General features: G+C 39.7%; 1 protein-coding gene across 2 annotated transcripts in view; it reads left to right on the top strand.

The window, feature by feature from the left end:
• NEMF (nuclear export mediator factor) overlaps window positions 1-25641 on the top strand; it is a 70861-nt gene that overhangs the window by 37389 nt on the left and 7831 nt on the right. Inside the window, exons 17-26 of one of the 2 annotated variants that reach the window (XM_007986621.3) lie at window positions 1002-1105; window positions 2141-2203; window positions 10343-10455; window positions 13195-13252; window positions 13761-13819; window positions 13915-14035; window positions 15818-16097; window positions 16824-16866; window positions 16990-17039; window positions 20517-20670. In XM_007986621.3, coding sequence (XP_007984812.1) covers window positions 1002-1105; window positions 2141-2203; window positions 10343-10455; window positions 13195-13252; window positions 13761-13819; window positions 13915-14035; window positions 15818-16097; window positions 16824-16866; window positions 16990-17039; window positions 20517-20670 — 1045 coding nt within the window. The remainder of the gene's footprint in view (window positions 1-1001; window positions 1106-2140; window positions 2204-10342; window positions 10456-13194; window positions 13253-13760; window positions 13820-13914; window positions 14036-15817; window positions 16098-16823; window positions 16867-16989; window positions 17040-20516; window positions 20671-25641) is intronic. The other variant, XM_007986623.3, reaches the window with a different exon arrangement.

Below are 25641 nucleotides of genomic sequence, written 5' to 3'. Positions count from 1 at the left end.
CCCCGCCACCACGCCCGGCTGATTTTTCGTATTTTCAGTAGAGATGGGGTTTCACCGTGTTAACCAGGGTGGTCTAGATCTCCTGACCTTGTGATCTGTCCGCCTCAGTCTCCTGAAGTGATGGGATTACAGGTGTGAGCCACCGTGTCCCGCTGACCTTTTTTATATAAGTAAAAAATTTTATTCAACCATGAGTGTGTGTTACCCAATAAAAAAATCAGATTAGAAAATAGTAATAAAGTCCTTTCACTATTGTATTAGGGAGTTGTAAGTTAAGTATCTGTGCTTAGTCTACCATTTTTAACCAAAAGTTTTAAAAATTGTGGATTAAAACATACGGAAGATAATCTCTGTAGTCATATATCATGTAGCAAGTATTTATTTTCATCTGTCTTGCATGTCATTTTCTAAATGTCCTACAAATAATATACTCTGTACTTTTTATCTTGCAGGTATTAATCATGAAAACCCAAGTTACTTTGTCTTTTGAGAAAAGTTATAATTTTACCCTCCTAAAGACAATTTTTGGTCTTTTGTGTTTAAAACAATGTAAATAATATCATATATAAAGATTAATTACGTTCATTTATTGAGAACAGAGTGGGAAAACAACATTCCTTTCTTATCAGTGGTCTAAAGCCTATTCAGTACCTCACTGAAAGAAAGCTAAACTTAAGGACCATATGACATTTTATACTTTTGCTTTATGTAATTTATTGTTAGAAGTTACTGAGTTTAAGAAGGCTATATGGAGTAAGAAGGTAACTTTTTAAAATATAGAATTTAATTTCTTTTTTCTAAGACTGTCTTAAGAATATCCTAGGGCAATTTGTATTATAGGTTTTTAGTCAAATTCAGCTTGATGCCTTAAAAAAATTAAACCATCAACTTGTCTTAAACTACACAGGCAGGATAGCTTCCTGTTGTGTTTCGTTTGCAAAAAGGGTATGAATTCAGGCAGCTATAAAGAAAAGTTAACTTTTTTTCTTTCATCTTGGTAGGTTTGAGAAATTTCTATGGTTCATTAGCTCAGAGAACTATCTAATTATAGGTGGACGAGATCAGCAACAGAATGAAATAATTGTGAAAAGATACTTGACACCAGGTAGGTAAGATTAAAATTTGGAAGAATTTTCTCTTAAATGATTGGATCAGTTATCTCAATATTAGGCATTCATTTTCTTGTTATACTCTTTTGTTTGATAGATTTAACTAGTAGAAAGATTTGATGCATGATGCTTCATGGTTTGTTGAATATGTGTTTTGATGCTTTTAGTTTTTAAGTGAATATTCCTAAAATGGTATTGCTGAGCTAATCTGCAGTGTTGGACTTTCAATACTCTATTACATTAGAGTACTGAATAACTTTCAGTCTTCAGAGTCATTGTAGGTCAAATTTTTAAAAAGTCACTGTTGCGGTGTTAAAGTTTGCAATCATTTTTCACGCTTAGAGTTAGGACTTGGCCGGGTGTGGTGGCTCACGCCTGTAATCTCAGCCACTTTGGGAGGCTGAGGCAGGTGGATCACCTGAGGTCAGGAGTTCAAGAACAGCCTGGCCAACATGGTGAAACCCCGTCTCCACTAAAAATACCAAAAAAATTAGCTGGGCATGGTAGTGCGTGCCTGTAATCCCAGCTACTCGGGAGGCTGAGGTGGGAGAATTGCCTGAACCTTAGGGGCGGAAGTTGCAGTGAGCCGAAATCGCACCACTGCACTCCAGCCTGGGCGACAGAGTGAGACTCCATCTGAAAAAAAAAGAAAAAGAAAAAGAGAATTAGAACTTAAGGCCGGGCGCGGTGGCTCAAGCCTGTAATCCCAGCACTTTGGGAGGCCGAGACGGGCGGATCACGAGGTCAGGAGATCGAGACCATCCTGGCGAACACGGTGAAACCCCGTCTCTACTAAAAATACAAAAAATTAGCCGGGCGAGGTGGCGGGCGCCTGTAGTCCCAGCTACTCGGGAGGCTGAGGCAGGAGAATGGCGTAAACCCAGGAGGCGGAGCTTGCAGTGAGCTGAGATCCGGCCACTGCACTCCAGCCTGGGAGACAGAGCAAGACTCCGTCTCAAAAAAAAAAAAAAAAAAAAAAAAAAAAAAAAAAAGAACTTAAAGTGTCATTTTTTTTTTTGTCTGTATTTAAGGAGACATTTATGTACACGCTGATCTTCATGGAGCTACTAGCTGTGTAATTAAGAATCCAACAGGTAACATATTTCTTTCTATTCAGAATTTTTATTCCTTTCTTTAAAATATTTTTAGTGTAAGACAAAAATTTAATAGAGGGCCAGATGTGGTGGCTCATGGCTGTAATCCCAGCACTTTGGGAGGCTGAAGTGTGAGGATTATTTGAGGCCAGGAGTTTGAGACCAGACTGGGCAAGACAGTGAAACCCCACCTCTAGAATAATTTTTTAAAATCTAGGTGCAGTGGCATGCACCTGTGGGCCCAGCTACAGAAAGTTGAGGTGGGAGGATCAGCTTGGGTGAGAGAATGAGACTTCATCTCTAAAACACAGACACACACACACACACACACGCGCGTAATAAAAAAAGATGTAGTGATAAAAGGATCAGTCTATCAAGAAGATATAAGAGTTATATGTGCTGCTAATAACAGAGCCCTAGAATACATGAAGCAGGCCTGACAGAATTGAAGGGAGAAAGAGATAGTTCTGCAATAATAATTGAGGACTTTAATACCCAACTTTCAGTCATAGAATAACTGGACGCAGAATCAGCAAGGAAATGGAAGACTTGAACAACACTATAAACTAAATCTAACAGACACCTCTAGAATACTCTACCTAACAACAGCACAATACAGGCTGAGTATCCTATCTGAAATGCTTGGGACCAGAAGTGTTTTTATATTTTGAAGTATTTGCATTATACTTACCAGTTTAGCATCCCAAATCCAAAAATCAGAGATTCAAAATGCTCCAAAACATTTCTAGCAAATGCCAGTGGGCATTTTCTTTAGTCGTCATGCTGCACTCAGAAAGTTTTAGATTTTGGAGCATTTTGGATTTTCAGATTTGGGGTGCTCACCCTGTATTCTTAGGTGCACATGAAATCTTCTCTGGGGTAAACCATAGGATAGTCTCTAAAACAGGCCTTGGCTGGATGTGGTGGCTCACGCCTGTAATCCCAGCACTTTGGGAGGCTGAGGCAGGCAGATTATGAGGTCAGGAGGTTGAGACCAACCTGGCTAACATGGTGAAACACTATTTCTACTAAAAATACAAAAAATAAGCTAGGTGTGGTGGCACACGCCCGTAGTCCCAGCTACTTGGGAGGCTGAGGCAGGAGAATCGCTTGAACCCAGGAGGCAGAGGTTGCAGTGAGCTGAGACGGCGCCATTGCACTCCAGCCTGGGCAACAGGGTGAGACTCCCATCTCAAAAAAAGAAACAAAAACAAGCCTCAATACATTTAAAACTCTTGAAATTAGACAAAGTAAGTTTTCTGATTATAGTGGGGTGAAATTAGAAACCAGTAGTAGAATAAAATGTTTTAAATTCATAAGTATGTGGAAATTAAATACCACAGTTACAAATAAGCAATGGAACAAAGAGGAAATCACAAAAGATGCCACAAAACACTTTGAGATGAATGAAATGAAAATACAGTATGTCAAAACTTATGAGATGCAAGAAGAGCAGCCCTTAGGGGGTAATTTATAGCTGTAAATGCCTATATTTAAAAAGAGGAAATTTCTATCTCAAATCAGTAACCTAACTTTGCACTTTAAGAACTACAAAAACAACCCAAAGCAGGGAGAAGGAAGAAAATAGTAAATATTAGAGTAGAAATGAATAAAACAGAGAATAGGAAAAAAATAGAGAAAATGAACAAAACCCAAGTTGGTTCTTTGAAAAGATAAAATTGATAAACCCTTGGCTAGACTGACCAAGAAAATAGAGGACTCAAATCCCTAAAATCAGGAATGAAATAGGGTACATTACTACTGACTTTACAGATATTGAAAGGATTATAAGGCAATACTATGAACAATTATATGCCAGCAGATTATGTAACCTAGATGAAATGGACAAATTCCTACAAAGATATAAATACTAAAACTGACTCAAGAAGAAATAGAGAATTGAAATAAACTTGTAAGTGCAGAGATTGGATTAATAATAAAAATATTTAAAAAATACTCATCAAAGAAAACCCCTAGGCTAGATGGCTTCACTGGTGAATTATAAGGAAGGTTGAATGCCAGTTCTTCACAAACTCTTCCAAAATATGAGATCAATGGGAACACTTCCTAACTCATTCTACAAGGCCAGTATTACAAAAACCAAAGATAACACAAGAAAACTATAGACCAATACCAGTTATAAATATAGACAAAAATATTTGACAGAATATTAGCAAACTGAATCTGGCAGCATATTAAAGTGACTATATACCATGACAAAGTGTGATTTATCTCAGGAATGAAAGGTTGGTTCAGTATATGGAAATGAATGTAATACAGTCTACTAATAAAGGACAAAAAACACATAGATTATCTCAACTTATGAAGAAAAACCATTTGACAAAATTCAACATTTGTATGTGATAAAAACACTTAGCAAACTAGGAATAGAAGGGATATTCCTCAACTTGGTAAACAAGCACTTATGAAAAACCCGCAGCTAACAATCATACTTACTGCTGAAAGATTGGGTACTCCTCCTCCCATCAGTAATAAGACAGATATGTTTGTTTCTTGCCATTTCTATTTAACATTATACTGATGGTTCTATATAGGTCATTAGGCAATAAAAAGAAATTTAAAAATCCAAATTAGGCAAAAGTAAAACTATGTTTACAGTTGATATGATCTCACACATTTAAAAAACCTAAAGAATCCACCAGAAATTATCATAGCTAATAAACAAGTTTAGCAATGTCCAGGATATGAGATCAATAAACAAAAATCAGTTGTATTTCTATACGCTACCAATTAACAATCTGAAAAGGAAATTAATAAAACAAGTCAATTTATAATAGCATTAAAAAGAATAAAATACTTAGGAATCAATTTACCAAAAGACTTAACAACACTTACAGATAATAAACTATAAAATTAAGGAATTAAAGAGCTAAATTGGACATCCCATGTGCTTGTATTGAAAGTCTTAATATTGTTGTGATAGCAGTACTCCCCAGTAATCTATGGATTCAATGTAATCCCTCAAAATTGCAGCTGCTTTTTTTGTTTGTTTGTTTTGAGACAGGGTCTCCTGTCACCCAGGCTATAATAAAGTGGTGTGATTGGCGCCCTGCAACCTTGACCTTCCAGGTTCAAGCGATCCTCCCATCTCAGCCTCCTGAGTAGTTGGGACCATAGACACATGCCACTGTGCCCAACTAATTTTTGTGTTTTTTGTAGAGATGAAGTTTTGCCATGTTGCCCAGACTGCTCTCGAGCTCCTGAGCTCAAGCAATCCACCCACTTTGACCTCCTGAAGTACTGGGATTACAGGCATGAGCCACTGCCCCTGGCCCAGGAATTTTTTTTTTTTTTTTTTTTAAGAGATAGAGAAGCTGATTCTGAAATTCATATGGTAATGCAAGGGAACTCAGATTAGCCAAAACAGTATTGAAAATGAAGAGCAAATTTTGAAGGACTCATATTTCCTGATTTTAAAGCTTTCTACAGAGTAACAGTAATCAGGACACTGTGGTACTGGCATGAAGGTGGACAAATAGATCAAGGTATAGAATTGAGATTCCAGAAATAAACCTGTAGTTTATGATCAGTTAATTTTCAGCAGTGGTGCCAAGACCAATGGGGATAGAATTTCCTGTTTCTTTTTTCTTTCTTTGTTTCTTTTTTTTTGTTTTGTTTTTGGTTTTTTGAGACGGAGTCTTGCAGTGTCTCCCAGGCTGGAGTGCAGTGGTGCGATCTCTGCTAACTGCAAGCTCTGCCTCCCAGGTTCACACCATTCTTCTGCCTCAGCCTCCTGAGTAGCTGGGACTACAGGTGCCTGCCACCACGCCCGGCTAATTTTTTGTATTTTTAGTAGAGACAGGGTTTCACCGTGTTAGCTAGGATGGTCTTGATCTCTTGACCTTCTGATCCGCCTGCCTTGGCCTCCCAAAGTGCTGGGATTACAGGTGTGAACAACTGCGTCCAGCCTCTGGCCTCTTTTTTTAAATAGACAATTTTTTCGACCAGTTTTAGGTTCACAACAAAATTGAGCAGAATGTATAGAGATTTCCCACATACCCCCTGCTGCATACATGCATAACCTCCCCTATTATCAATATCCCCCACCAGAACGGTACATTTGTTACAACTAATGAATCTACATTGACACATCATTATGACCCAGAGTCCATAGTTTGTATTAGGATTCACTCTTTTTTCTTTTTTTTTTTTTGAGATGGAGTCTTGCTCTGTTGCCCAGCTGGAGTGCAGTGGTGTAATCTTGGCTCACTGCAGCCTTGCCTCCCCGGTTCAAGCGATTCTCCTGCCTCAGCCTCCAAAGTAGCTGCAATTACAGGCACGTGCCACCACACCTGGCTAGTTTTTGTATTTTTAAAAGAAACAGGGTTTTACTGTGTTGGCCAGACTGGTCTCGAACTCCTGACCTCAAGTGATCTGCCCACCTCGGCCTCCCAAAGTGCTGGGATTACAGGCATGAGTCACCAAGCCCAGCCAGGGTTCACTCTTGATGATGTGTAGTCTTCAAGTTTGGACAAATGTATAAAACATGTATCTGCCATTATAGTATCATACAGATTTAGTTTGCTGTGCTAAAAAAATCCTCTGTGCCTTGCCTGTTCATCCCTCCCTTCCCCCAACCCCTGACAACTACTGATCTTTAAAGGCTGGCTTCTTCACTTAGTAGTATGTTTTTACCTTTCCTCTATGTCTCTTCATGGCTTGATAGCTCATTTCTTTTTATCCCTGAGTAATATTCTGTTGTTTGGATGAACCACAGTTTGTCCATTAATCTACTGAATTTGGTTGCTTCCAAGTTTTGGCAATATGAATAAAGCTACTATAAACATCTGCGTAGGTTTTTGTATGGATATAATTTTTCAGTTCATTTTGATAAATACCGAACATCAAGATTGTTCAATCACATGGTAAGAGTATTTTTAGTTTTTTTTTGAGACGGAGTCTCACTCTGTCGCCCAGGCTGGAGTGCAGTGGTGTGATCTCAGCTCACTGCAAGCTCTGCCTCCCGGGTTCATGCCATTCTCCTACTTCAGCCTTCCGAGTAACTGGGGACTACAGGCACCCGCCACCAGGCTGGCTAATTTTTTGTGTTTTTGGTAGAGACGGGGTTTCACTGTGTTAGCCAGGATGCTCTCGATCTCCTTACCTTGTGATCCACCTGTCTCAGCCTCCCAAAATACTGGGATTACACGCATGAGCCACCGCACCCAGCCATATTTTTAGTTTTGTAAGAAGCTACCAGACTGTCTTCTAAAGTGGCTGTATCCTTTTACATCACCACCAGCAATGGGAGTTCCTGTTGTTCCACTGCCACCAGAATTTAGTGTTGTCAGTCTTTTGGATTTTGGCCGTTATCATTGATGCATAGTGTATTTCAGTGTTGTTGTAATTTGCATTTCCTTGATGACTTATTAGATATTCATATGTATATCTTTGATGTAGTGTCTGTTAAAAGTGGCCTATTTTTTAATTGGGCTGTTTGTGTTTTTACTGTTGAGTTCTAAGAGTTTTTTTGTATATTTTAGATAACAGTCTTTCATCTGCTATGTCTTTTGCAAATATTTTCTGCTAGTCTGTGGCTTAACTTTTTAACGGTAGTGTGGACTACTAGATACCGACATGCAAAAGATTGAGGATAGACCTGTTCATCACACCATTTTTAAAAATTACCTTAAAATGCATCCAAGACCTAAACTTAAAAGCCAGAAGTATAAAGCTGCTAGAAGAAAACAAGGCATAAATTTTCATGATCTTGTATCATGCAGTAATTTCTTAGATATGATACCAGAATCATAGGTAATCAAACAAAAAACAGATAAGTTAGACATGAAATTAAAAACCTTAATTCAGCCTGGACACGGTGGCTCACGCCTGTAATCCCAGCACTTTGGAAGGCCGAGGCAGGTGGATCACCTGAGGTCAAGAGTTCAAGACCAGCCTGGCCAACATGGTGAAACCCTGTCTCAACTAAAAAATAAGAAAAATTAGCCTGGCATGGTGGCAGGCATCTGTAATCCAAGCTACTTGGGAGGCTGAGGCAGGAGAATCGCTTGAACCCAGGAGGCGGAGATTGCAGTGAGCTGAGATGGCATCATTGCATTCCAGCCTGGGCAATGAGCGAAATTCTGTCTCAAAAAATACAATAAATAAATAAAACCTTAATCCAAAGAACATTATCAAGAAAGTTAAACGACAACCCACAGAATGAGAGAACATATTTGCAAATCATTTATCTGATCAGACTAGTATTCAAATAATTCTTAAGCTTCAACAATAGAAAGGGAAGTAACCCAGCTGAAAAATGAGCAAGAGATTTGTATGGATATTTCTGCAAAGATATGTGAATGGCCAACAATCACATGGAACAATTCTCAGTATCATCAGTCATTAGGAAAATTTAAATCAAAATCACAAGATACCAGTCAGGCACTGTGGCTCATACATGTAATCCCAGCACTTTGGGAGGCAGAGGCAGGTGGATCACTTGAGGTCAGGAGTTTGAGACCAGCCTGGCCAGTACAGTGAAACCCCATCTCTAGTAAAAAAAAAAAAATATATATATATATATATATATATATTAGCCGGGTGTAGTGGCACACGCCTGTAATCCCAGCTACTCAGGAGGCTGAGGCAGGAGAATCGCTTGAACCCAGGTGGCGGGGGTTGCAGTGAGCTGAGATCACGCCAGTGCACTCCAGCCAGGGCGAAAAGAGCACGACTCCGTCTTAAAAAAACACAAGATACCACTTTATACCCACTAACACGTGTTGGTGATGATGCTGGAGAAAACAGTAACACGTGTTGGTGATGATGGTGGAGAAAATAGAATACTGCTGGTGGGAATGGACAATGATACAGCTGCTATGGGAAATGGTTTGGCAGTTGCAAAAAATGTAAAACATAATTGACCCTGCAATTCCTCTCTTAGGTATATACCCAAGATAAGCAAAGGTATGTGTCCATACAAAACTTGTTTGCAGATACTGATAGCAGCATTATTTATAATAGCCAGGAAATGGAAACAACTCATATGTCATTCAATTAATGAATAAACAAAATGTGGTATATCTATATAATGGAATATTATTCAGACTTACAAAGAACAGAAGTACTTTTATGTGCTTTTAACATGGAATGACCTTGAAAAACATTAAGCTAAGTGAAAGAAGCCAAACCTAAAATGCTACGTATGATTACATTTGTATAAAACGTCCAAATTAGGCAAAACCATAGAGACAGAAAATAGATTACTAATTGCCAGGGACTGGGTACAGAGAAGAAAATGGGGAGTGGCTGCTAGTGAATATAGGGTTTCTTTTCTGGGATGATGAAAATGTTCTGGAATTAAATAGTGTTGATGGTCATGGTCACACAGCATTATGAATACACAAAAAGCCATTGAATTGTGCACTTTAAAGGGGTGAATTTTATGGCAGGTGAATTATACCCCAATTTAAAAATATTTGAAATCTAACCATAAGGGACATACTATTCATGTATGCTCTTCATGTTCATGATTCCGCCAATCTATTTTAATTTTGGAAGTCTTCAAACTTTAAATGGATTTCTCTAAATTATCTTTTCTGGAGTGAAGTTAGAATTATTGATGTGAGAGGATATTTCTTCTCTGACATGTTTTATTTACATGACATATAGGTCATTTAAAAGCTTGCTCCGTAAATAGCAATATTAAAAATACATTTTTAGTAACTTTTTATAATGGTGAAGTAAAAATGTATTAGTATTTAAGATATATGATTGACTGGCCGGATGCGGTGGCTTATGCCTGTAATCCCAGCATTCTGGAAGGCTGAGGTGGGTGGATCATGAGGTCAGGAGTTCAAGACCAGCCTGGCCAAGATAGTGAAACTCCGTCTCTACTAAAGATACAAACATTTAGCGGGGAATGGTGGCGGGCGCCTGTAATCACAGCTACTCAGTAGGCTGAGGCAGAGAATTGCTTGAACCCAGGAGGTAGAGGTTGCAGTGAGCTGAGATTGTGCCACTGCACTCCAGCCTGAGTGAGAGAGCAAGACTGTCTCAAAAAAAAAAAAAAAAAAAAAGATATATGATTGACCCTGTCATGCAGCATGTAATTTTCATATTTCTCTGGAGAAAGTCCATACTTTGGTATTGAAACATTATGCATTGTTATTCCAGGAGAACCCATCCCCCCACGGACCTTGACTGAAGCTGGCACAATGGCACTTTGCTACAGTGCTGCTTGGGATGCACGAGTTATCACTAGTGCTTGGTGGGTGTACCATCATCAGGTAATAAGGGCTCTTGTCCTTTTTCTTAACTTACTAAGAGCTACTGTGTGTCAAATTTTGAGAGTATAGAAGTAAATAAGGCTCTAATAGACAAGGCTCTAATAGAGCTAACATTTTTTTGGTAGAGGAAAATATGTACATAATGTCAGGTAATAAGTGCCATAAAATATGTATTTTTTAAAGCATGAAAGGGGATAGAGAGTGATAGGGGATACCATTTTGGATGAAGTATTGGGGAAACCTTTCTAGGAAGGTAGGATTTGAGCAGAGAGGTAAATGAAGAGAGAGTGATCCATACAGTTATACAGGATAAAGAGTATTCCAGTTATTATTGATTATTATTGGCATACTGACCTAAAAGGCCTTTCTCCTGTTCATCTTTGTTGGAATATTCTGAATTCTCTTGAGCCCTTCCAGAAAAGTAGGCATATCCTCATTTGTTTTTAGTAATTGCCCTTCTTTGTGGTTAATGATGATGTTGGGTTTTTTTTTTTTTGCATTTTTTTTTTTCTTTGTAGAGATGGGGTTTCATCATGTTGGCCAGGCTGGCCTCGAATTCCTGACCTCAAGTGATCCTCTTGCCTTAGCCTCCCAAAGTGCTGGCATTACAGGTGTGAGCCATGGTGCCTGGCCAGTGCTGTTTAGTTTGGTGATACTTCATTCCGTATTTGACCTCACATTGCTATTGATTTCTTATCATACTTTTGAGAATTATAATTGATGATGATGTACTTTTATAAGTTCCTAAAGCTGTACAGTAGGATAAAAAGAGTTCAGTTTCATTATACTCCCTTAGATTTAGTTTCATTTTTGTATCTTTTTATATTTATTATATGCTGTGCTGTGATATTGTCATTATAGGGTGATTATAAATTGCTACCTCAGTACTGTTATAAAAGTGGTTTTAATTCTTTTATTAAGAATTTTTTTAGAATGAAATTTAGTGTGTTTTTAATCCCTTGCTGGTTTTGTGTGTGTGTTTGTTTGTTTTGTGATGGAGTCTTGCTCTGTTGCCCAGGCTCGAGTGCAGTGGTGCAATTTCAGCTCACTGCAGCCTCCGCCTCCTGAGTTCAAGCGATTCTCCTGCCTCTGCCTCCTGAGTAGCTGGGACTACAGGAGTGTGCCACCACACCTGGCTACTTTTTCTATTTTTGTAGAGATGGGGTTTGGCCATGTTGGCCAGGCGAGGTCTCAGACTCCTGGCTTCAAGTGAACTCCTTCCGCCTCCCAAAGTGCTGGGATTACAGGTGTGAGCTAGCACACTTGGCCCCTTGCTATTTTAATAACTATGACTAATAAAGATACTCTGAAGATTTGGGGGTTTCAAAGATTTATAATTTTTTATTTATTTATTTTGAGATGGAGTGTTGCTCTGTCACCCAGGCTAGAATGCAGTGGCACGATCTCGGCTCACTGCAGCCTCCGCCTCCTGGGTTCAAGCAGTTCTCTGCCTCAGCCTCCTGAGTAACTGGGATTATAGGTACCTGCCACCACGCCTGGCTAATTTTTGTGTTTTTAATAGGGACAGGGTTTCACTGTCTTAGCCAGGCTGGTCTTGAACTCCTGACCTCATGATCCACCCGCCTTGGCTTCCCAGGGTGCTGGGATTACAGGCGTGAGCTACCACACCTGGCCCCAAAATTTTTTTAAATTATGGGATAAGTTTACTCACTTTCTGTTTGCCGAAATAGGATATATATTTTTAAAATTTCCTATAATCTTTATTTCATATAGTGGAAAGTTACTTTTGCCTCATGCCTGTAATCCCAGCACTTTGAGAAGCCAAGGTGGGCAGATCATAAAGTCAGGAGTTCGAGGCCAGCCTGGCCAGTATGGTGAAACCCCACCTCTACTAAAAAAAATACAAAAATTAGCCGGGTGTGGTGGTGCGCACCTGTAGTCCCAGCTACTTGGGAGGCTGAGGCAGGAGAATTGCTGGAACCTGGGAGGCTGAGATTGCAGTGAGCCAAGATTGGGCCACTGCACTCCAGCCTGGGTGACAGTGCAAGACTCCGTCTCAAAAAAAAGAGAAAAAAAACCTTTATTATCAAAAAAAGTATCTTAGACAAGTATTTTGTTTAATAAATAGAGCTTTATTTTAATAAACATAGCTTTATGATAAGCTCATTGACCTATCGTTAGTTTTCTTATTACATCTCACGCTGGAAGAGATGAGTGGACCAGTTCTGCTGTCGTCCATGGCATTTGAAAATTATTGCCGGGCATGGTGGCTCACACCTGTAATCCCAGCACTTTGGGAGGCTGAGGCAGGTGGATCACGAGGTTAGGAGTTCAAGACTAGCCTGGCCAACATAGTGAAAGCCCGTCTCTACTAAAAATACACAAATCAGCCGGGCATGGTGGCGGGTGCCTGTAGTCCCAGCTATTCAGGAGGCTAAGGCAGGAGAATCGCTTAAACCCAGGAGGTAGAGGTTGCAGTGAGCCGAGATTGTGCCACTGCACTTCAGCTTGGGCAACAGAGTAAGACTTTGTCTCAAAAGAAAAAAGAAAGAAAATGATTGATGTAGTGGATTCTTTGTTTTTCTTTGTTACTTCCAGAGGCTTATCTGTCATGAAAGGGGTATCTTTCCCTTCAGTATTGAGAATTTATATGAAATTACAAACTTTTCAGCAGACAGTGTGGCTTACTTGACTCTGAATTTACTTTCTCCTCAAGTGGAAAAAGAAAACCGGAGTATTTTTTAAAATAAGAATACAATGTATTATTGTGTTCTTCAGGTATCTAAAACAGCACCAACTGGAGAATATTTGACAACAGGAAGCTTCATGATAAGAGGTAATGGCTTGACAGGAAAAATATCCCTAGACTTGTCAATAGATTATGGAGACAGATTTGAGGACAGTTTACAGATACTCATAGAACAGAAACTAATTACTCAGATTTCTTATATAAAGTCTGCTATGAAGTAAAGAAATTTTTGCCTTGGTGGGACAAGTTTAGTGTTTGTCATATCTTCATGTATATTTTTTTTGAGGGCAGTGCACTTTCGTGTAGTTTAGTTATAAGGATAAGAAAGTATAGCCTGAACTTATTTCTGAAAATAGAATATTCAGGGTCTGACTGACCCAGAATATCAGAGCAAGCGTGTATTTTTTTTTCTTCTTAATAACTGTTCCTGTACATACTGGCCAGTTCTATAAATGGGAAATGTTATTCATGACATAGTAAAAGACAAAATGGATATGACCATTTGTGTCATCTGACACTAATATTTTTTTTGTTTTGTAAGCAAAAAGTGGAGAAACCTGATTTTTAAAGCATTAATGTACGTTATCTTTTATAGGAAAAAAGAATTTTCTTCCTCCCTCATATCTAATGATGGGGTTTAGCTTCCTTTTTAAGGTACTCTTCAGCTTCTTGGTTATTTATTTATTTTTTTCCTGATTTTCATTAGTCTTGTTTAAAGCTCCGTCACTGACAAATAACTATTTCTTTAGGTAGATGAGTCTTGTGTTTGGAGACATCGGGGTGAACGAAAAGTCAGAGTACAGGATGAAGACATGGAGACACTGGCAAGTTGCACAAGCGAACTCATATCAGAAGAAATGGAACAATTAGGTAGTTTATAGATTTTAAGAAATTAGTTTGTGATGTTTTTTGTTACCAAGTTTTGCTTTTTTTTTTTTTTTTTTTTTTTGGAGACGGAGTCTTGCTCTGTCGCCCAGGCTGGAGTGCAGTGGCGCGATCTCAGCTCACTGCAAGCTCCGCCCCCCGGGTTTACGCCATTCTCCTGCCTCAGCCTCCTGAGTAGCTGGGACTACAGGCGCCGCCACCTCGCCCGGCTAGTTTTTTGTATTTTTTAGTAGAGACGGGGTTTCACCGTGTTAGTTAGCCAGGATGGTCTCGATCTCCTGACCTCGTGATCCGCCCGTCTCGGCCTCCCAAAGTGCTGGGATTACAGGCTTGCGCCACCGCGCCCGGCCCAAGTTTTGCTTCTAAATCCTTAGAAGATCATGTCTCTTTTGGGATAATCTAAATTTCAAAAAAAAAAACCCAAAGTACTTGCTGTTTTACTGAATTTTGTTTTTGGAAATGCTAAATATACTTACTCTAGTGAATTTAAAAGTATTTATCAGGCCGGGCGTTGTGGCTCATGCCTATAATCCCAGCACTTTTGGGAGTCCGAGGCAGGTGGATTGCTTGAGCTCAGGAGTTTGAGACCAGCTCCTGGGCTGGGACAACCCAGGGACGAGCCTGGGCAACATGGCAAAACCCCATCTCTACCAAAAAAATCAGCGCCTCTAGTCCCAGCTACTGAAGAGGCTGAGGTGGGAGGCTTGCTTTAACCTGGGAGGCAAAATATTTGTTTCAAGTAGAGAGTAATTATAGTTGCTAGAATAAATTTACCTGCCTACCTAAAGGAACTACAGAAAATATTCCCACTAAACTATTTTGTAGTTATTCTCTCTGCTAAGGTCATTCCTTTTTACAGGAAATATTGCATTGTTTCATTTACTATTACTGTTGTGCTGTAAGATTTTATTGATTGAGGCTCACCATTTCGCTGGGACTGTATAAAGTGCCTTATTTACATTCTTTTCTTTTTTTTTTTTTAATCCCCGAGACGGAGTTTCAGTCTGTTGCCAGACTAGAGTGTAGTGGCGCAATCTCGGCTCACTGCAACCTCTGCTGCCCGGGTTCAAGCAATTCTTCTGCCTCAGCCTCCTTAGTAGCTGGGATTATAGGCACCTGCCACCACGCCTGGCTAATTTTTGTATTTTTAGTAGACGGGGTTTCACCATCTTGGCCAGGCTGGTCTTGAACTCCTGACCTCGTGATCCACCCACCTCGGCCTCCCAAAGTGCTGGGATTACAGGCGTGAGCCACTGCACCTGGCCTATTTACATTATTTTCTATTCTTGTAACCATCCTTGTCAGATGAGTGGTGGCATGTCATTTTGCAGGTGAGACAGTAGACCCTATTACTACTATTAGTTCCTTTGCAAAAGAATGAGCACCTGTTATGTGTGTTATATAATATGTATTTAAGTTTTATGTGCAAATTATAATAGCAGCAAAAGTTATACAACTAATTTTGCTGTCTTGCTTTTTGGAAATACCCAACTAAGGCAAAGTTGTGGTTTTCATTGTTGAAAGGGTAGCAATGTCCAAGAAATTTATTGTGGTAAAGGATCTTGGAGATCATTTAGTTCAACCTATTCATGATACAGGTTATTCTTTTGTCTAAGAGTACCCTTTGGGAACGATCAGGCATTTTTCTGGTGATTTTTTGGAGAAATATGGGAGAAACAGTCAGTGGAATATTTTTATGATGTTTTCAGGAAATGACCTGGCATGGTTGGTAGTCCCACACTGACTTTCCTTATGGTAATTCTACAGATGGAGGTGATACTAGCAGTGATGAGGATAAAGAGGAACATGAAACTCCTCCTGTAGAAGTAGAACTCATGACTCAGGTTAACCAAGAGGATATCACTGTTCAGAGTGGTAGAGATGAACTGAATGAGGAGCTCATTCAGGAAGAAAGCTCTGAAGATGAAGGAGAATATGAAGAGGTTAGAAAAGATCAGGATCCTGTTGGTGAAATGAAGGATGAAGGGGAAGAGACATTAAATTATCCTGATACTACCATTGACTTGTCCCACCTTCAACCCCAAAGGTAATTAAAAAATAAAATTTTACATATTATTGTGTAAGCCGAGAATGATGATGAGGTAATCCTTACCAAGAAAATACCAAGATTGACATCAGTACTTTTACCCTCCATTGTTTTACTGCTTTTTCACCATTTGATTGGGTCTCTCTGCAAAGAAATTCCCAGGCCCAGGGTAGAAAAATACAGTGCATTTAGAGTGGCCAAACTAGATCCAAAGAGAAACAACTAAATGGTTATAAATGCTAAAAACATAACAAAGGCAGTTCCATCAAAGAAATGTGTTTTAGTTTACATAATGTTTTACAGATCATCAGGTAAATAGTCCACAGTTATAAATGCATAATTAACGATGTAATTTAGAACAGTCTAGGAGTCAGACAGACCAGTGTTGGGTCTTAGGGTGTGTCCTTGGTAAAGTTACTTTGTGCTTAAGCTTCACTTTCCTTCTTGGTGAAAACAGAATGGTATCCCTTTCATGGGGATTTATGCATGTATACCACCTGGCAGTGCCTGACACACAGTAAGTTTTCAATACACGTCACCTATTTTAAAATGTATATGGAAGTGTGGAGAGAGGAGCAATTTGGTTGTATGTTTTTTTCACTTTACCAAATCTGAAAATCTGTTGGATTGCCAGTACTTAAGAGTGTGGTGTGGGAACATCTGGGGGCTTTGTAAATGAGTGTCTTTTACAGGCTGGTGGAGACTGCGTTCTGTTTATTTTCATAGGTCCCTCCAGAAATTGGCTTCAAAAGAGGAATCTTCTAATTCCGTAAGCTATTTTCAGTTTTATGAAGAACATCCTATTCTCAAGGAATCATTTTCTACTTTTTAATACTTTTCAAAAAATTAATAATAGTGATGTTTGCATTTGCCTGTTTTTTTGTTTTAATAGAGTGACAGTAAATCACAGAGCCGGAGACATTTGTCAGCCAAGGAAAGAAGGTAAACACATCTGTGTTATCTAACTAAAAAGCATGATTTTCTTTTTTTTTTTAATTGATAGCTCCGCTACCACAGATTACTTAGCTGTTTAAAGACTTCCTTCATTAAATTGACCAAGATTTAGCAGAAATTTTTCGTTGTTAATATTAAGCTCTAATACATTTTTCTGTTTAAGGGCCCTAATCTGTCACTGTAATCAATGAAATAGACCTAGTAGAGTAAGTCTTCACTTAACATTTTATTTTCTTTTTTTTTTGTTTTTTTTTTTTTTTGAGACAGGGTGTCGCTTTGTTGCCCAGGCTTGAGTGCTAAGGTGCAGTTGTGGCTCACTACAGCCTCAAACTCCCAGGCTCAGGCAGTCTCCTGCTTCAGCCTCCCAAGTAGCTGTAGTGGCACATGCCACTACAAAAATGTTTATGTTTTTTGTAGAGATGGGGTTTCATCATGTTGCCCAGGCTGGTCTTGAACTCCTGGGCTCAAGTGATCCTCCCACCTTGGCTGCCCAAAGTGCTGGGATTATAGGCATGAACCATTGATGCCCGGCCTTCACTTAACATTTTCTTTTTTTTTTTTTTGAGATGGAGTCTCACTCTGTCGCCCAGGCTGGAGTGCAGTGGCGCGATCTCAGCTCACTGCAAGCCCCATCTCCTGGGTTCACGCCATTCTCCTGCCTCAGCCTCCCAAGTTGCTGGGACTACGGGCACCGGCCACCATGCCTGGCTAATTTTTTGTATTTTTAGTAGAGATGGGGTTTCACCGTGTTAGCCAGGATGGTCTCGATCTTCTGACCTCGTAATCCAACCGCCTCGGCCTCCCAAAGTGCTGGAATTACAGGCATGAGCCACTGCGCCCAGCCCACTTAACATTTTCAGTAGGTTCTTGGAAACTTGGACTTAAGAGAAACAATGTGTGATGAAACCAGTTTTGCCATGGGCTAATTGATATAAACAGGAGTTAAGTTCCTCTGGCATATTTTTGGTCACAAAACTATCACAAAACTTCTAAATAAAGACTGAAAACACTTCTAATACTAAACATTACAATAAATATAAACTGTACATATATATAAGAAAGATTAATGAAAGCAAGCACGATAATTATTTACCCAATTTTTGGTAAATCAATGAGTGATGGTAGTTGTGGTAGTGGGTTAAATCAAGGACTGTTTGCAAAGTGAAAATTGTAGAGTACCTCCTACTACCATGAGGTTCAAAAACAAAAATATGGCACGTTCTTTAAGCACTTTCATACTACATTGTTTATTGTTGTACATTTGTATTACTATTGTTTAGCTTATGAATTTTTGACATTTATATTGTCATTCATTCATTCATTCGTTTTTCAACTGCTTATTCCAGTTAAGGGTCATTGGTGGCAAGAGCCTATCCTGGCAAATCAGGGCAACAGGCCAGAACCAACCCAGAACAGGATGTCATTCCATTGCGGGGCACTCATTCATGCTGGGATATTTTAGACACGCCAGTTAACCTAACATGCGCATTTTGGGATGTGAGAGAAAACCTGAGTACCTGGTGAAAACCCACACAGACATGGGGAGAACATGTAGACTCTGCACAGATGGTGGCCATGGCCAGGAATCAATTTTGTTTTTCGTTCTCATCAAAGTTATAACAATGATGTTGAATTAAATTATGTTATTTGAGGACTTGCTCTAATAAGACAGAGCTTTTACTACATAAACATGTACAATAATGATTTCAGTGTATTACATAGACTAGTTCTAGGGTAATATTGTCAGGAATAAATAGGAATACCTGAAATTAGGAAAGTTTTACATAAGGCAGAAGACTTTATTTTTTATTTTTTATTTTTTTTTTGAGACGGAGTCTCGCTCTGTGGCCCAGGCTGGAGTGCAGTGGCGTGATCTTGGCTCACTGCAAGCTCTGCTTCCCAGGTTCACACTATTCTCCTGCCTCAGCCTCCCAAGTAGCTGGGACTACAGGCGCCTGCCACCACGCCTGGCTAATTTTGTTTTTGTATTTTTAGTAGAGATGGGGTTTCATCATGTTAGCCAGGATGGTCTCGATCTTCTGACCTCGTGATCTGCCTGCCTTGGCCTCCCAAAGTGCTGGATTACAGACGTGAGCCACCAGGCCAGGCCAATTTTTTTTTTTTTTTTTTATTAGCAGGTCTCAGGAAGCAAGTAGAAGCAAGGCAAGGGCAGAAGGGAAGGAAACGACTACTGTAGGGTGGGAAAGACTAAGACAACTAAAGCATTCCAGGAAGAGGCCCTAAATCGGAATGGACAGTAAAGCCTTTTCATTTGAGAAAGATAATCATTAAACAATTACAGAGAATTCTGAGCATATAGCACTGTGCTAGATACTTACTGAGTATACAAAGAGGTAAGGTATAAAGCTCATGCCTTAAAGAGGCTTTTGAGTCCTGGATTCAGGAAGTAGTCATAAATATGTAAATAGTATCTGAAAGTGATAAAGTAGTTCAAGAGTAAGAGATTGCTATGAGTTCAGATGTTTGGGGAAATAACATCAGAAGTACACCTTGAAAGATATGTTAGCGGTTAAGTAAATGAAGGAGGGAGACTCCAAGGAGAATTAGCATTAACAAAGGGGAGTGCTTCTTTGGGGTAATATGCATAGTGCTTTGGGGAAATGATAAATAGACTCAGTGGGAAGGAAGAGAAAGTTTGTTTATTAAATGGTAGATGATATGATTGGAGAAGTAAATTTGAACTAAAAATGGAGTACTTAAAAGCTAAGGATTTTGGACTCTACCCTTTAAAGTGATACGAAGAGAATGTGACATAGGCAAATGATTAAGGAAGATTAAAACAGAAGGTAATGGCTGGATGTGGTGGCTCATGCCTGTAATCCCAGCACTTTGGGAGGCTGAGGCGAATAGATCACCTGAGGTCAGTTCAAGACCAGCCTGACCAACATGGTGAAACCCTGTATCTACTAAAAATACAAAGTTAAAAAAAATTCAGAATATGTAGACTCTGGGATGTAATGAGGACTTGAACTAAGACGTTGGCATTGGGAACAGAAAGAAGAACACCACAGTAATAAAATTTACCCTTCCTTCTTAACCTGTGTATTTTTTAATCCATTTAGTCAACCAACCAGTCAAGAAATGTTTTATTAAATGCCTAAGACCTCCCAACGCTATGTTGATACAAAGAGTACAAATCCCAGTGCCTGGCCATTAAGGTGTTCAGGGGCTAAATGTGCCTAGGGAGTAAGGATGAGTCAGGGGTGACAATATGTTGAGCTTGGATGATGGAAAGAAAGAAATCCATGAGAGATGAAAAATTTTCATCTTTTTCCTACGTGATGATTTTGAGCATCTTTGTATTTTCTAACTTGGTGATTAACAAGTGAAGCAGAAGCCATGACCATTTATATACTGTATATGTGCCCTTTCCCATGGAACTTTTTTAGGGCACTAAGAATTGAAATTCTAAGAATGAGATGTTTCCATGTCTTTTTTATTCAGGGAAATGAAAAAGAAAAAGCTTCCAAGTGACTCAGGAGATTTAGAAGTGATAGAGGGAAAGGATAAAGAAAAAGAAAGTACTGTACACATTGAAACTCATCAGAACACAAGCAAAAATGTTGCGGCTGTACAGCCAATGAAACGAGGACAAAAGGTAAACTTCAGGATGATCTATATGGTTCACAGTTAAGTTGTGAGGTTCCTTTTTAATTTTTTAAAGTTGAAGTGAAATAGAAAATGTAGGCCAAAAAATAATCCTTTGTGATATCCTTTGACTAAAAATTAGTTGAGTAGATACAGCATTTGGGGAACATAGAGATCACTACTGGAAGTTATTTAGACTTTCAAGATCATCTGCACAGAAGCTTTCATTTTATTTTGAAGAGTAATAGGAGATTATGGTTTGCCAAAGTCGCCCAGCTAGTTAAGTAGCAGAGCTGATATTTATTGAGAATTTAGCTCAGTAATTTTTCGATGTTGGTTAGAGTTCTTAGATATTTTGCTAAAGGTGGATGATGAAGAAAGAAGTACTTGTGATAGAACATACTCTTTCCACACCGCCCCCACCAGCTCTCCCGAGATAGAGTCTTGCTCTGTCACCCGCGCTGGAATGCAGTGGTGTAGTCAGGGCTCACTGCAGTAGCCTTAACTTCTAGGCTCGAGTGATCCTCCCATCTCAGTCTTCCAAGTAGCTGGGACCACACAGGTGCATGCCACCATACTCAGCTAATTCTTTTTATTTTTTGTAGCGATGGGGTCTAACTATATTGTCCAGACTGGTCTCAAACTCCCAGGCTCAAGTGATCTTCCTGCCTCACCCTCCCAAGGTGCTTGGAACTAGAGGTGTGTTAGCCACCATGTCTGGTTACAATATAATATACTCTTCAAAATGCTGTAGCAGCCAGATGCAGTGGCTCATGCCTGTAATCTCAGCACTTTGGGAGGCCGAGGCAGGTCGATCACTTGAGGCCAGGAGTTCAAGACCAGCCTGTCTAACATGGTGAACCCCATCTCTACTAAATATACAAAAATTAGCCAGGCATGGTGGTACATGCCTATAGTCGCAGCTACTCGAGAGGCTGAGGCAGAAGAATTGCTTGAACCCAGGAGGCGGAGGTTGCAGTGGGCTGAGATCACACCACTGCACTCCAGCCTGGGTGACATGGCGAGACTCTGTCTCAAAAAAAAAAATGCTGTAGCAGTATAAAAGTGAGGGGATTATGGACTAATTTATCAGTGTACTTCTTTTAAAATTTAAATTTCTTTGCAATCTTTTTTTTTTTTTTTTTTTTAAGAGGGCCTTGCTGTGTTGCCCAGGTTGGAGTGTAGTGGCTGTTTACAGGCATGTTTGTAGCATACTACAGCTTTGAACTCCTGGGCTCATGCATTCCTCCTACCTCAGCCTACCAAGTAGCTGGGACCACAAGTACATGCCACCACACTAGGCTATAATCTTTTTTTTTTTTTTTTTTTTGAGATGGAGTCTTGCTCTTTCACCCAGGCTGGAGTGCAGTGGCCGGATCTCAGCTCACTGCAAGCTCCGCCTCCTGGGTTTATGCCATTCTCCTGCCTCAGCCTCCCGAGTAGCTGGGAATACAGTCGCCCGCCACCTCGCCCGGCTAGTTTTTTGTATTTTTTAGGAGAGACAGGGTTTCATTGTGTTAGCCAGGATGGTCTCGATCTCCTGACCTCATGATCCGCCTGCCTCGGCCTCCCAAAGTGCTGGGATTACAGGCTTGAGCCACCGCGCCCAGCCGCTATAATCTATATAAATATGTTTTGTGATCTTTCCTTCATCTGTAGAGGTCAGATTTTCCTATGCTTTTTTCCAGTGAGCTGCAAATAAATGGACATGTGCATAAGGAAGGGAAGACTCAACATAATAAAAATATAAATTCTCCTCATATATAATTTCAACATGACTTTAATCAGAATTGAGATTTTAATGCTTGATAAAATAATTCTAAATTTATTTTAAAAGGAGTAAATGCTTGAGAATAGCTAAGAAATTGAGGGATTTCCCTATGAGGTAGTAAAATAATTAACGCTAGAATTTTTACAACAGCATGTTATTAACATAGGAATAGCTAGACAAAAAAGTGAGACAGAATAAAATCTAGACACAGGACCACTACCTGATATTTAGTGTTTTAGTATGTGATAAAATAATATTGCAAAATCATTTGAGAGGATATGAAATATTCAGAATGATGGCTAACCATGTGAAAATGGTACCACAGTGCATTGCAGGTGGAGAAAGTAAAGAACCACCAATAAAATCATAAAACAAATGGCAAATCTGAAAAAAAAAAAAAAAAAAAAAGTGATGAAAGAAATGCTGTGTAAACCTGGGGAATTTTTTTTACCCATCATTTTAATAGATGCTACATTGTCAGTCGTTCAGTAAATGTTTGAGTGTACAACATGGGAATTCCAGTCAAAAGTCTTAACAGTGCTTCTGCCCTTTGACTCAGCAATTCCTCTTATAGGAATTTATCCTAAAAAAAAAAAAAATGATGGGTATGCACTGAGGACGTTGAAGTTTATATTTGTAGTAGCACAAAAACTTCAATTAATCTTAAGTGTACAACAATATGAAATAATAAATGATGCATTTTTACAATGAAATATTCTGCAGATAGGTTAAGTTTCAAGGCAAATCCTGATAGAATTTTTATTAAAATACATTAAATTTTTAGATTATTTTCTGGGGAATTGTCATTTTAACCACTTTGAGTCTTCCTGTGGAAAACCATAATTGTGCAATTATAAAACTATAATAGAGCAATCTGCCCGCCTCAGCCTCCCAAAGTGTTGGGATTACAGACGTGAGCCACTGCGCCCTACCTATTTTTAAAACTTTCATTTCCTAGTTGTTATTTGCTGGTACATGGGAAGACACCATTCATGTTGATCTAGTAATGAGCAATCTTACAGAGCACTTACTAATTTTAATACTTCATCTGTAGGCAGTCATATCATCTGCAAATTATGGCTTTTCTTCTAGTCTTAATATCTTTTAATTTCCCCATGTTTTTTGCAGTGACTGAAAAGCAAAACTATTGTGTTTCATAGAAGTAGTAATTGTGTATATCTTTGTTAATGCCATTAAAGGAACTGTTTCTAAGATTTTATCATTGTGGGATGTTTCCTTTGGGTTGTTGGAGGATACCTTTTTGAAAGTTTTTTTTAATAATGATGAGCTAAATGTCTCTGAATGGTTTTTCTGTATCTGTTGGATTCTTTTTGCTTGTTTTTTTGTTTTTGAGACAGGGTCTCACTCTGTCGCCCAGGCTGGAATGCAGTGGTATGGTTATGGCTCACTGCATCCTCAACCTTCTGGGCCCAAACCATCTTTCTACCTCAGCTTCCCAAACAGCTGGGACCACAGGCGTGTGCCACCATGCCTGGCTAATTTTTACTTTTATTAGTTTTAGAGACAGGGTCTTCCAATTTGCCCAGGCTGGTCTCTAACTCCTAGGTTCAAGTTATCCTCCTGCTTGGTCTCTGAAAGTGCTAAAGTTACAGGCATGAGCCACCATGCCCAGCCTATTGCATTATTTTCTCTATTAATCAGTCAGTATGGTATATTACTTGAGCAAAATCTATTAATTGGCCTCTGCCTGGTTTTTGTGTTTACACATTATATCAGTTTCATAAAATAAGTTTAGGACCTCTCCCGCTTTTTCTGCTCTCTAGAACTTTGTATAAAATGGAGATTGTGGCCGAGCACGGTGGCTCATGCCTGTAATCCCAGCACTTTGGGAGGCTGAGGCGGTTGGGTCACCTGAGGTCAGGAGTTTGAAACCAGCCTGGCTAACATGGTGAAACCCTGTCTGTATTAAAAATACAAAAATTAGCCGGGTGTGGCGGGACCTGTAAGGTCCCAGCTTCTTGGAGGCTGAGGCAGGAGAATTGCTTGAGCCTAGGAGGCAGTGGTTGCAGTGAGCCGAGGTCATGCACTGCACTCTAGCCTGGGTGACAGAGCAAGACTCTGTCACAAAATGGAGATTGTTCCTTGAAATTGGATAGCATTTGCTTATAAAACTAGACCTAATATTTTGGGTTTTGTGAGTTTTTTTTTTTTTTTTAGACTGAGTCTTGCTTTGTTGCCCAGGCTGGGATGTAGTGTTGCAATCTTGGCTCACTGCAGCCTTGACCCCCTGGGCTCAAGCAATCCTCCCACGTCAGCTTCCCTAGTAGCCGGGACCACAGATGTGTGCCACCATGCCCGGCTATTGTGAGGAGATTTTTAAGAACTATTTTCAGTTTATTTAATAACTTTAGGTTTATTAGGTTTTCTGGGATTTTTTTTGAAGTTGGTTTTCCGAAGTTGTATTTTCTAAGAAACTCTGTTGTCATCAGGTTTTCCATTTCTCAGTCCAGTTTATTGGTAACAATAGTTTTTCTCAATTTTTTGAGGTACAGTGTACATAATAGTAAAATGCACAAATCTTTGGCTCAGTGAATTTTTTTTTTTTTTTTGAGACAGAATCTCGCTCTGTTGCCCAGGCTGGAGTGCAATGGCCCGATCTCGGCTCATTGCAACCTCCACCTCCCGGGTTCAAGCAATTCTCCCGCCTCAGCCTCCCGAGTAGCTGGGACTATAGGCGTGCGCCACTATGCCTGGCTACTTTTTGTATTTTTAGTAGAGACAGAGTTTCACCATGTTGGCCAGGATGGTCTTGATCTCTTGACCTCGTGATCCGCCTGCCTTGGCTTCCCAAAGGGCTGGGATTACAGGCGTGAGCCACCGTGTCCGGCCTCAGTGAATTTTTGTAAGCACACACATCTGTGAAACCACCATTCAGATCCAGATACTTTACTTGGAATGTTTCCAGCATCCCAGAAGGCTCATGCTTGTTTGCCAGTTTCTTTTTTTTTTTTTTGAGACAGGGTCTTGCTATGTTGCCAGGCTGGAGTACAGTGGTGGTGTGATCCCAGCTCACTGGATCCTCCTCCTCCTGGGTTCAAGTGATTCTTCTGCTTCAGCCTCCTGAGTAGCTGGAACTATAGGCACATGCCACCACACCCAGCTAATTTTTGTATTTTTAATAGAGACGGGGTTTCACTTATGTTGGCCAGGATGGTCTTGCTCTTAACCTTGTGATCCACCTGCCTCAGC

The sequence above is a fragment of the Chlorocebus sabaeus genome, chromosome 24, assembly GCF_047675955.1.
Source record: "Chlorocebus sabaeus isolate Y175 chromosome 24, mChlSab1.0.hap1, whole genome shotgun sequence".
Lineage (NCBI taxonomy): Eukaryota > Metazoa > Chordata > Mammalia > Primates > Cercopithecidae > Chlorocebus > Chlorocebus sabaeus.
Note: the sequence above shows the minus strand (reverse complement) of the source record. Positions and strands in the feature narration are given on the sequence as shown.